The sequence below is a fragment of the Idiotropiscis lumnitzeri genome, chromosome 3 (assembly GCF_059441095.1).
Source record: "Idiotropiscis lumnitzeri isolate Australia: NSW breed Sydney's pygmy pipehorse chromosome 3, RoL_Ilum_1.0, whole genome shotgun sequence".
Lineage (NCBI taxonomy): Eukaryota > Metazoa > Chordata > Actinopteri > Syngnathiformes > Syngnathidae > Idiotropiscis > Idiotropiscis lumnitzeri.
Window position 1 is genome coordinate 26,164,581 of NC_142393.1, and position 13,704 is coordinate 26,178,284.

General features: G+C 39.6%; 1 protein-coding gene and 1 non-coding gene across 2 annotated transcripts in view; one reads left to right on the top strand and one right to left on the bottom strand.

Annotated features, from left to right (window-relative positions):
* Positions 1-1,186, bottom strand: part of LOC148340633 (sterile alpha motif domain-containing protein 10-like) — a 54,027-nt gene extending 52,841 nt beyond the window's left edge. The window contains exon 1 of the mRNA XM_088292298.1: positions 918-1,186. Coding sequence (XP_088148424.1) covers positions 918-930 — 13 coding nt within the window. The 5' untranslated portion in view covers positions 931-1,186. The remainder of the gene's footprint in view (positions 1-917) is intronic.
* A 10,678-nt stretch (positions 1,187-11,864) lies between these two features.
* On the top strand, positions 11,865-11,936 carry trnae-cuc (transfer RNA glutamic acid (anticodon CUC)). The gene has a single exon. It is a non-coding gene; the product is annotated as a tRNA-Glu (tRNA).
* Positions 11,937-13,704: the final 1,768 nt, after the last annotated feature.

Genomic DNA, 13,704 nt, shown 5'->3' on the forward strand with positions numbered 1-13,704 from the left:
AATTTCTACACATTTCAGTTTTTTGGTTAGCTGGTAGGGGTCATCTTATTACCAAAATAGTACATCATTTAGGGGTCCATTGCAATGCTTTTTGAAATATCCATTCATCCATTATCTAAATTGCTTATCGTGTACCGGGTTGTGGAAAGATGGAGCCTAGCTCAGCTGACTTCAAGCATGGGGAAGACTACAACCTGAACTGGTCATCAATCAGTCATAGGGCACACATTGTATGCATGCACAAACATTCACTGTCTCCCACATTCACACCATTACTGTGAACGAACTGAACCTTCGCTGCCTGCACCCCAGCCAGGCGAATGGAACATAACACCATCAGTGACTTGCTTTCTGAAATATTCAATGGAAACTAATTCACACTACTTTTTTCATCATAAATATTAAACTCCACATGCTTAAAAAATAAACACAAAAGAAAGCCCTCTCTGCTATGAGCTCATCCATGCTAAAGTGAACATGCGTTTACGCTGTTTGATCTCTATTTATAGCCAAACAAAAGAATGGAGAACAAATAAAAGTCAGCTCATTATTGCATCCCTCTACTCTGGATGCCACCCATTCAGGTGAGGGAGGTGCAGTATTCTGTTAATACTTTATTTAAATTACGCTTGACAAAACGCCACCAAATCATGTCAAACAAACAAGAAAGTTCGGGTAACATTTGGAAAACATCCAGAAACTTGCTGTGTGATGAACTGATTTTGCCACACTATTTCAAGAGGATATTTGTATTTCAAGAAAAAAATGTGGTGTATATATAATTTTAGAAAAAGCCAAGCGCGTTGCTTTCCCTTTTTTCTGTACTACAGTGCATCCCTTTCATCCGTGTGAAGGAAGCAAAAGTATTATAATGGCTCGCCGCTTGACCCGGTTACGTCAAGACAAAACGTTCCTACCGTCCACGGCCATGCTCGGTCTCAGGGTGGGTCTGTCCGTGGTGCTGTCCTGTCACCAGGGTTCTGCCATTGTGCTGCTGAAGCGGCGGAATGTTCGGAGGATGTAGACGTTGAAGGAGGAGAAGAGGAAACAGAAGAAGTCTTGTCTATCGGACGGCCGGACGACTCTCTCGCTCCGCGCGACCATTTGTTGTCACTCCAGCCGGCAACACGCACACTTGAGGCGGCGAGCGCTGAAGCTCCGCCCCCTCTCTGCACCTGACCGTCCGGAGATTGAAAGGTCACGACCGTACACGCTTATGGCCTCTGTTTTTCCATCAGTCATTTTTAGTCTTATATATATATGAGAGGCTGAGGTTGAGTGGTGAGATTTTAAAATAATGTCTAATACGAAATAATGTCTCTCAGTTTTAATATAACGACAGTGCAAGAGATCTTTGGTCATGTGCCTCTAAAATGTTGTTTTTGTTGGGTTTTTTTTTTGTTTTTTTTTTGTTTTTTTCTGTAAGGCACATGCAACAAAAGTTTGAAACAACTTCCAGCAAAGGTGTCAAACTCAAGGTCCGGGGGTCAGATCCAACCCCCAGATATTACACAGATTTTGCTACCAATCCCTCTTAAAAAAATAAAATAAAATGAATGAACAAGCAGTTTTTAAGTGACCCCTCTCGCTCAAAGTCATCTGGGATATGCCTCCAGTCACCTACAACCCAAAGAAGAATAGAAACAAAAGGGAGGTTGGACAAAAATAAGTGAACTGCTGTAGAATGTAACAAAAGAAATAACCAGCCTTTGATGACATATTGCATACACTGAAGGTGCCATGCTTTTAAACATTATGAAGTGATAGCGCATGAATAAATAATTATATTATCAAAACAATGCAATGTGCAGGCACCAATTCTGGTCCCGCAAGATTAAAACGGATGAAAAGCGAGCATCCAGAATCGCACATCACCCCAGAATGTAAATAGAATTTCTCCCTTGCATGACAATTACAGGACTATCATTATCATCATTTGTCCGCCTCATGTGTCAGCTCTGCAATTGAGTGTGACCAAATGCTATGGGAATAGGAATGATAGTTGTTTTAAAGTCATTTACATTTTGTCTTTGCATTACTCAGAATCAGTATCAATAATGAACCAATAAAGTCTCTCTCTATTTCTCACACACACTGTTACAAAGACAAAGCACAGTAATGCTATAATCATGAGCATTATGATAATTTCCAAAAGCACATTTGGGAATGAAAATGCAGACGCGAAAACAGCTTTGATGAGTGTCAGAGCCATGCATCCATCAATTATCTAAGCCGCTTATCCTCACGAAGGTCGTGGGTGTGCTGGAGCCTATCCCAGTTGTCTTTGGGCAGTAGGCGGAGTACACCCTGAACCGGTTGCCAGCCAATCGCAGGGCACACATAGACAAACAACCATCTGCACTTACCCTCACACCGGGGGGCAATTCAGAGTGTCCAATCAACCTGCCATGCATGTTTTTGGAATGTGGGAGGAAACCGGAGTGCCCGGAGGAAACCCACGCAGGCACAGGGAGAACATGCAAACTGCACCCAGGAAGACCGGAGCCGGAATTGAACCCACAACCTCTGAACTGTGAGGCCATTGTGCTAACCAGCCACCACAATCATACAATTTTTGCATGTCTTTGGAATGTGGGAGGAAACTGGAGAACCCGAAGAAAACCCACGCAGGTATGAGGATAACGTGCCAACTCCTCACAGGAAGGTCGGAGCCTGGGATCGAACCCTGCACCCCTGTATTGTGATGTGGACGTGCAAACCAGTCTCTCTCTCTCTCTCTCTCTCTCTTTTTCACTCTCTCCACTCAGATAGATAGATAGATAGATGGATGGATAGATAGATAGATAGATAGATAGATAGATAGATAGATTGATACACAACAGGAATGTGCATCAATACTAGCCAATAAAGACACCTTTGATGTTCTATTAAGAAGCAATCATAAAAACAAAAAGTGCTTAAAATGTACACATATTGATCAAGTATTCACATAATGACATAAAGGAAGTGCAGTCACTTTTTATTTTGCAAAGCCATGTCAAAATGACATGAAAATATAACAAATTTTACTGTGTACACATTCCATGTTCCCCAGTGGACAAAACTGTTCTACAGTTGTGTTGGCTTGACTACAGACCAGTGGTACAACGTGACACTTTTCGAACACTTGCAACATTTTGATGGTGGAGTCACAGATTCAGCTTCCCTGTGATGCGTATCAAGCATTGAATTTCATTTGGATCCTTTTAAACTAAAGATGATCAGAAACAAAGACTCACAATTCTATAGAAGCTTAATTTGGAACTTTGATCTGACCCTTACCATGTGCACTCTTACTAAACTATAACTTGTCTCACAGATAAGTTGCATATTTCACAGATAGTAGGAGACATTTGTGTCGATGAATATTTTCAAATTTCTTTTTACAGCGTATAAAGTAGGAATGGCACTATCGTCAATGTTTTGCTTTACATTTAAATCAGTCATAAACAGAAAATGAAGAAAATCCTTAGAAAGCCTAACAGCAAGACATGAAATCAGAAATTGAAACATTATTTGGTAATACTATGGCTGGTAACTACTAATATTTTATATTGTTAACTTAATAGCGTATTTAATAGGCATTTTATGACTTACACATATGACATCATTAAAAAAAATACCAATGTGGGTTACATTTTGTGTTTTTGATTTATGTTTGTGTAATTACTCAATCATTCAGGTCAACTGCAAAGGTTAAATTGAGCCAACTGGTCTTTTTTTTTTTCCAATAACGTTTAAAAATGACTTTGGCTTTTAGGCTATCAATATGAGACTCCAACAGCAATGAATCACATTTGAAAAAAAATCAATATTATCTGCGTTTAAACAGCTATTTTTGGTTAAACTAAATGTTGTTGAACAAAGTGATCAATTGCATTTAATGAGCAACGAGGGGGGAAAAGTGTTAAATGTGCAAATTGTGCTTGAAAAAAAGTGAACATCACCTTATGAATAACTGGACTTGAGCAAACTGTCAGTCATTGTGCTGATGTACAGCACATAACAAAACTTTTGTGTCATAGTTGAGTAAATAAATGATCTGTTTTGGTGAAATCCCATCACAGCCTAATGCTATATGCTGTCCTTGCATTTGCAACAAAATATCCATTGTAAAGCAATCACCAGACACGACACATTCAAACTCTTGACGAAATTCGGGGTATGAGCTGAAGATGCAAAACGTGTGTGCTACAGTCGATTAAAAGTCACTTTGATGTTGTCCTTGCACAGCACAGTGGATCACCAGTTTTCTTTGGTCGATGCTTCCCACATATGAACTAAGACCCTGACAACACACAAGAACAAACGCTGGTGAAGTCTGATTGGTTTGATTTTTTTGTCCTGCTATCCTTTCAACTGCACTCTTCCAAGAGCTTCTTTTCAGAATAGTCTGGCCTTAGTCTGGATACTCGTTCATCTTCCTCCTCACACCGTTCCAAGAAATGCTCCCTGCATGCAGAATAGGCTTCTCATGACACACCATCGCGGTCCACAGCTTTTTCATTTGTGACCTCCATTCTTAAATTAGCATTCAGTATATTTGGTTCCATGAAGACACGGAAGACTTCATCAACTAGGTTAACACATCTTCATTTCACCAGGCGGTGTTCTTTGGTGAGATCAACAAGAGATTTGAAAAAATTGATTACTGATCAGTTGATTTACTATGGAAGAAAATATTAATCAACTACATTGATAGTTGCTTAAGCTATGGGAGGAACATTTTAAATTTCCCACCCGAAACCTCACTGAATAATGTCGGCCACCTTTCTTTGAAGAAACTGACAGGCTGAACTGTGTTAACCTTGACTGTCTCTCTGAGCATGCATCAACACATGACACTACACCAGTGCTTCTCAATTATTTTCCGTTACGCCCCCCCTAAGCAAGAAGAAAACAATTTGCCCCCCACCTCACAATCCACTCTCCGCCACAACTATAAATTATAGTTTTTGTCTATAAAAAAGTTATAGGTACACCTCTGCATAACATCGTATCCTTGTTAACACAAAGAAAACAAGAAGAAAGAGATGCAGTTCAACTGACAAGAATAACCTTATTAACATTGTTTATTAGACTGTAAAAGAAAAGATTTTAAGTACATCAATTTGCCTGAAATTCAAAAAAATAATACTATCCTTGTTTAAGCCGTAAACATTTTGACAGACTTATTGCATCATTTGCTGCTGAAAATAAAATTAAACAAAATCAATGTATAATAACAAATTCAAACTGACTTCAGCAACATTAACTCTGCAGCATAATATATAAAACACTTTAACCTACAAAACAAAAATTAATAAAACAATTTGTGATGATTGTTTTTTTTTTTTATCCAATGGGCAATGAGAGCGCCACTGCCAACTACTGGAGTGGATGAGCAATTACACTTTATTGGAGTATGGCGGGGGAAAAAAAGCATGTTCCCCGGGGTCACATGCAGACCCCTCAGCATCGCCCTGGGGGGCCCGCCCCACTATTTGTCCTAATGGGAAGGATGGACAGAGTGTCAGAGTGAGAGGCACTCCACAAACTTTTTATGTCAGAGAAGCAGGTGCCTTGCTTAGAGAATCTTCTCTGGGATCAAGTTACTTCAACTCATCCAACATCCATACATTGTTAATATCTTATTGATCGACCCACTGCTTCACTTTTATTGTAAGGCAAACAAACACGTCTACTGTGTATTGTAACATCTCAGCAAACATTTGACCTTTGCATCATGAATGAGACCAAAAAGTGCTAAAGCATCCATCCAGCCAGCAGATGCCATGATCAGCCAGCATTTACCAACAGGCAGCTTCACTTCACTTCAAAGAGGATCATTCGGGTGCAACGCGAGATTTGTGTCTTGTATAATCTCACCATATCCTTGGCTATCCATTTCCTGCTTTCAGATACTGTTCGGCACCAGTGCACCAAAAGACCCGTCGCCAAAAGACCTTGAAGAGGAGAGAATGGGCACAGACGTGATTGTGCTCATCATAGGCAAACGTGAGCGTGTGGTGATATATGCAGTAAAAATACACATATAATGGCTATTAAAACAGGAACCATCATTTCAAAGTTTTGTTTTGCACACCTCTGCCTTATGTACTGTGTTGTGGTTTTTTGAGAACAGTGGATATTGAGCTGAGGTGAGCAGAGCCAGTTAAAACAATTAATCTGTAATTAATCAAAAACATCTGGCATTTCAACAGGGGTGTGTTGACTTTCTATATCCTTTCTATATTTTAGAGTGTCAACGAAAACCCAGGCCTTGACCTGTTTTGGCTAATTTCTGCAATGGCAAATGTGAAACCAAATTAGAGAAACTAAAAAGGGGGGGGGGAAATCCACACATACGTGTCTGGAAGAGATCTATGCTACGGCATATGTCCGCTGGTTCAGGAGGACGACAAATATTTGACTCACCCCAGGCTCTGGCAACCCACGCAATGCCACTGTCTTTCTCACTTCATCCCTCCCTCCCTCTCTCAGTCCCGCCTTCCGTCCCTCACACACACACCATCCCAAGAGATACACCCATTTGCAAATGTGTTTAATCTCAGAGACGGATCTTAATTTAGAAGTGTGCTCATGTACGCCTGAAAGGACATTTGGTCCCGTCTAACAGCGAGCAGTCAAAGCATGTATCTTTAATTCAGATGATGGTCAGCCCTGTGAATAATGAAGTCGACTTACAAGGGGGGACTGAGCGCTCTGTTGTACCAATTGGATGGCAAAGTCTGCAACACAAATACATGTGATGTCCCCACTGAGTTTGTTATAGCATCCATACCGTTCCATACGTTCTTAAAGCAACAGATGACACCATGAAACATGTATTCTATCCAGTTCGTCTCGCACCACTACTTACGAGCTGTCTTCCCTTTGCCAAGAAGGTTTTCGATACGACCACAGAAAAAACAGGTTCAACTCAAGCATCCAATTTCACGATAACCCTTTTGATGTAGTTTGTAGTATGCTTGTGCTCAAACGGAGTATTGTGGCCTGATAGCGGAAAGAAAAAGGGAGCTTATTGAGCTTGAGTGCCATTCAAGGAGAGAGGAGCACTTTCTGAAAGGACATAGAGAAACTATTGATGCAAGGAGTGTGGCATCAGCCTTCCCAAAGCTGGTGTCATGGTGAATGGCCGTCTTTGAGTGGGCACTGAGAAATCACGGTGGCCAAATAGAACACAACGTGGAAAGAAAAGTGGCAAAAAGGGGCGGAAAAAAACCTGGACGGTGTATTTAAACGCACAGAATGTGAAGTTTGAAAGAAGTGAGAGCTCAATGGAGCTTCTAAATCTGATATGAAAGGGGTGGCTCTTTCAGGTGAAAGTGAAAGAAATCCACTCAATTCCCAGAGCAAGCAGTTTTCACTGCTGAGTGCAAATGATTGAGAGGGAGTCACTTAATGTTGTCAGCTTGTGGTCCTGAGCTGTTTTCCTAATCAGTGACCAGGGGGGGGGTTCTTGTTTTTCTTTTGTCAACAGGCCCTTCTCTGCAACAATTCAGTATCACCTCTCATTTGATGATGACAGAACCCTTTTGAGGGTATCCATTTGCAATCTTCTGATCATCATCATCCCCATTTTCTGCAACTGTCCTGTGTATGTGCATTACGCCATACGGGTATTTTATATGTACCGTATGAACAAAAAAGGCGGGTTGGATGAGATGCATACCTCCATAGAACATGTGTCTTTGCCTTTCCGTACATATCCCTCCGCTTTGTGCAACGCAACAGCACAGGATGGAAAATCAGCCTCCGGGCAGGAAGCAATTGAAGTGAAACTCCAAGAGACATAGCAAAAAGAAGAAAGGGAAAAATGAGGATGTAAGATTTGCACCATCACTCATCATCTTTTCTCATTTTGGGTTTCATCTTTGAGAGTCAGTGGCGTTCACTCTGGTGGTCACTCCATTTCTCAGCATAAAAACAATTCCGCTGGCCTTGATTATGTTTCAATGAGGGTTTCTTTTCCTTGAGAATTTAGCTTGCATTCACAGAACATGTATTTTCTTTATCTGGGGGGAATTTTATTGCTTTGGAAAGACAATGAGAATAATCAGCTTTCGCTGTCCTTTTTGTTCATCGCCCCAAACGTCTTTCATTCTTCACTGTATATACACTGAAAATTGGGTGAATTTGGACTGTTCTTATAACATGTTTTTAAAGTCCAAGTAAAGTGAAAGCAATGTAAATTTGACACACCATGCCGAACATTGTTGTTCACAACCATGCTAAATTTAAATGATAAAAATCACTATTTAAACAGTTACTTTGACATATAGAAGTGGCACGACTTATAAGTTTTTCAATATATGAGGCATTTTTTTGGACAAGTTTGAGTTTGACATGCAAGAACAGACCTGAGTGCTGTATGTTGGCAGTGAATTCAACTCATCTAGCTCACTTTACATTAAGCAGCAGTTTAGCAAGTTTTGAAACTAAACTCTTTTATGGCACTCCCAATTGAAATATACTGCCAAACTAAATATAAAATAAAGACAATTGTACTTTGTGTTTTTAAAACAAACGAATAGCTAAGCTTCTCAACTTACGAGTTTCGTGCTAAGGCTAGATAGCATCTTTATTATAGTGCTTTAAGCAACAGATGGAACACAAACGTTGCAGCAACACATGCAGAAAAATAGTTGCCACACTATATTTTTTGCAATGATCCACTTCATCACACGTTGCTAGGTATGATGGGCCTAGGTGACTCCGCAAGTGTGCCGATTAAGTATTGATGCAAATGAAAGGGGCGACTCATATATTTATCAAAGTGAGTCTTCTAGGCATCACCCCACACCCACAAAAAATCTGAATAACTGAAACATTTCGTTTTCAGTCTTTGCACGTGTTTTCAGCAATTACCTTCTAACATATAAATATATTGATAAATACCTGATTTCACTTTACAAGGTCTTTAAATTCAGTTCTGCAATTCCCTTATTATTTGCTTCAAAACTCTCTCAACTCACGAAACTCTTTTAGTTTGCCCCCAGCTCTTCCACTTTCATCTACCTACCTGTGTTTCGCTCTCATTAACTGCATGCACTATAAGACACTCGTCTCTTCTCTAAAGAAAACAATGCGAACTGCTCACATGCCTTCGAATAGCAGCCTCGGTCAATAATAATTCATCTGCTCGGCATCAGGAAAACAAGTCAACCCTCTTCTGTCTCAGGCACGGGCAGGCTCGTGGACTTGATGTGAAATATTCTATTTGCTTCCACACAGACACTGTTTTGAGTATAAGAACATTCCCATACCAAACCTAATCTGAGTAAATGTAAATATGTGACACACACGCGACTCATTTTCACAAGCATCCCAATTGGGTTAAGTCGTTTAAAAGTTTTTTATGGTATTTACTCAAAGTGCCTTTGCTACTACAAAGCGCAAAGCGGTTCAGTTTGTTTACATGGCTATCGGCCTAATGAATCATAACCGATATGAGAGACAGACAATTCACAAATGGCTTCAACACATTACTATTCAAAGCACAGACTTGACTCATCCTTTGTCGTCTTTGTGCAGCCTCTTTTTCCAGCACACTCATCATCAGTGTGAAAGTTTGCTGTCATGCTGAGCTTAGTGGATCAATAATTCCATTTGAGCATCTGTGGAAAAAAAAGAGACTCCGGTTGGGTTGTTACTTAAAAGGAAAGCAGTTTATTGCTGACCTTTTACAAGGACACTTTTCGTTACCCAGTTTCTAATCAGAGCTCAACAAATCATTAATCCTGTCAAGACATTATCCCATGTAAATCTCACTTTGTGCTTGCATCCAATAGATGCTAATTGAGTTTAGCATATGTGTGCGTAATAGTGAAAAACGACAATGTCTGTGTCCTATTTGTCGATGTTGTTTTGTGGTTTTTAATGAGCTAAAATGAACTCAGCAATGCTGCTCAGACAGTATGAATGATGCATCTGTGTTTTTTTGTTTTGTGCGTGTGTGTGTGAGTGTGTGAGTCTTGGCTGACGAGCAAAAATATATCTGTAAAGCTGTTATTTTGTGATCTCTCCAACCCTGTGTCTCTTTTGTCTAGACGCATTACACACAATGAGTACGTCATTAAATGTTCTCTAAGCATAAAGTTTTCATGTGTTCTCCTCCATGCAACTTTGAGTGCGTTCAGCTATATTATCTCACCGTGGCCATATGGTGTGTCAAAGGGGCAGATGCAATTGACATCGCTTCTATCCCTTATACATGCATGCGAGATAAACAGATGAAATAGAACTATGAAATCATGCAAATTGACCCACACATGGATACACAGGCGGTGTCATGCAGATTGCAGTGTGTTTTGTACGACGAGATGCTTAGCACAAACCCAGCAAAGCGACTTGATTTATTGTCGGAAAGAATGAACCGATTACAGAACATCATTATTACTTAGAAAATGAATTTTATCATTGAAAGCGTTTTGATCATCCGGCCATTCATTCACTGAACCGCTTATCATACTCAGTATGCAAATTGCATCTTGCCCTGCTTGACCCCCTGGCATCAAGATTTTGGCCAGTTTTACTGCTGGCTCTCTTCTCTTCTCACCCATCTTCCTCTACTTCTAGAGGACGCTAGGTGGCAATGACAGAATCTGAGGCTATTGATGTAAAGACTTGGCATAGACCGACACAGACAAGATCTGAGGTGGACCACTTCGCTGTGGCGGATTCTCCATCAACATATATATATATATATATATGGTGTTTGCAGCTACAGTGGCATATGTATTGACCAACCAACACATCGGTTGTGTAAAGATTTTGGAATTGTGTTATCTATCTAATACTGATGTTTTGGATCGATGTTCCTCTTTGTAAATTGATATAATAACAGATATATATTTGGATAGGAAGAACCAATGATACACTATTTACACAAAACAATTGAACAGTAAGGCAAACAATTATGCTCTGAGCCCAAAGGGGAAAAAAAAAATCTCTCCTGATATAAAATGGTTTTAGATCTACTCTCAGAATTTTGCATTCAAAACTTTGTTGTTCGGTTCAGATGAAAGAAATGTAAATAAAGTGGATCATGAGCAAAACCACTGTTTGCCATTGGATGCTTTCTTCTTTGTCAAATAAAATCTTGCCGAGGGCGCCATATTGGCTTGGGCCGGCCCTGCCTATGCTGTTTTAATTAAAATTGTGCTGCACCATATTGTGGGAGGAATGTTACCCAGTCGGCATCCAGTGCAGCCTGGTGGTCCTGGAAGGGGGACTCCACCATCTGTGGTCCATTTTCAAGGTTTTTTCTTTTTTTTATCGCCAAATAGGTTTTTGATTTGCCAAGCATAGAGGTTTAGATTTGAATATCTCTGACCTTTGTCAACTTTGGGCCCTTTGAGACTAAACTTGAAATGTGACAAACAACACATTCACATTCAGAGCCTTCAACGGACATAACGTGCATGTTAAAACCTACGCAAGCCCAGAATGAACATGCAAACTCCACAGAGGAAGGCCGAAGTTGAGATTCTTACCCTGCAACTTGGAGGTGTGAGGCAGAATGTGCTAAGCAGCAGTTCATCATGCTTCCCCATTCGTAACATTCTTTACAAGATTTCATTTAGAGAGCAAAATGCGGATAACCAGGGGACATAATTAGTATTTAGAGTCTTTTTCAAGTGCATTAATAGAAGTCTTGGATAATGACAACATCCACAGTGCTGAGCTAAATGTCAGCTTTCCAATAAGGCAAACCCTACTTTTGGCGTCTGTGTTGGTGAAGGTAGTATGAAAGATATTTGGACATGCTAGGTCTAGTAGAATAATACTTTTTTTATAAAACAATTATGACAATACACAATTCTGTTTGCTGTTAAGATGTAATAATTTATTATTACATTTCCCTGGTGGTCTAGTGGTTAGGATTCGGCACTCTCACCGCCGCGGCCCGGGTTCGATTCCCGGTCAGGGAACTATGTGGCTGCCAGGATGGCGGAGTGGTCTAAGGCGCCGTGTTCAGGACCCAGTCTCCCCAGGAGGCCTGGGTTCGAATCTTGAATTTCCCCATTGTGGGACTAATAAAGGCAATATTATTATTATTATAATATTGTTAACTTTCTTTCACCAACTATGCAAGCCGGTGATGTTAATTCAAGCCGTGCATGATGTCACAAGTAGAATTGCTTGACTTATGTCAACCGTCTGTTGCCCTAATTACATAAAAGTAAAAGAAGTCATACGAAAGCTGGCAAAATGAGATGTACTTGGTTTTTAAATTAGTCCTTGCCAGTGTTTTGTCAGGCAGTACATTTTCATCAAAGCATTTTTTCCCATGAGAACGATGATGTCTACACTCCCTGCTGTTTAAATGAAGAAAAATGTGAAGGCTCATGCCAAGGCGTGGACTGTAAAAGATGATTGAAGCAAGTTGATGCAATATCTGGCCCCAGTTCTCCTCGAGGGAAAAAACTCTTTAGTCGTCCGGTTAATTAAAATTACTGTAATCTTTCAGTTTCAATTTCGAACATGGGCTCTTCAACATGGTCAGTAAAAAATAGGCAAATTCACCATATGGTACCTTAAAATCTCCTTGTTAAATGTTGTCAAGGACATAATGGATTTTGCAATTAAATTGTTTGTACTTTGACGAATGAAAAATTCTGGAACAATTACGCTAATTGGACAAAAGTATAAGGACAACTTGACCTTCAGTAATGACAAATGCTGGAAAATACATTGACGTTGTCACAGCTTTCACAGTGGTAGAAAAACTTTCTTTAAGATTTTGAAGATTCTTTCTCAGGGGTCACCTGCAACAACATTAGCAAACATTAGCAGGTGAATTGAAATAATAATAACATGTAGTAATCAGTAAATTGCATTATTCTGCAAACGTGCATCTGCAAATGTAGACTTAAGATAATATTAGCTTACCTTGGCTATCCTCGTTAGCAGCTGAATATTAACTTGAACATTATAAGAATTAATTTTTGTGAAACGTATCAAACGGATGCTTCTTTTGTGGTTACAGATCTATATTTCTCACCACATATTGCTATCATTTAAGGAATAACAAATGCATAAGTACACACTTGCAGACACAAAAAAAATGTTGATTGATCCCTACAGGTTTCTTAACAACATTATTTTGGTTGGTTTTTTTTCTGGAATGACTCATTTTTAACACACTAAGAATTTATTTTGAAATGTGGTATATTTACTCATGTTCACTAATTCAATACAATTTTAAATTCAAACCCTAACTGTGTCATTTACAAGTTTGGCAGGCTACAACTCCATTCTATATTTACTGATACAACAAAAATTAAAATAGGACTTATGATTTATTGTCTCAGAGAAATGTTGCATACACCCCATATATGCTTCATTATTAGAATTTAATTTTTACTAGATAATCATCATTGATAAGCATCTTCATAAAAGGGAATTTATTTCTGATCCCAAAACGCCTAAAACAGCCAAGTTGCTAAGAGGACAATGCACAGATCGTCAGCAAACAGCGCCCTTTTGTGGATATCTTTTTTATGACATTCAAAAGGAGCACAAACTTGGTCCAATTACAACAAGTACCATCTTCATTCCTGTTATCTTAAATGAAATGTATATTATCTACCCAAAGGCACGAATGTAAAATTGTGCTTCGTTGCAATAACTGAACAACACAACTCTCCTTCCCAGTAGAGGCGCTGTTCCATTTAAGACGTTGTCACTTAACACAGG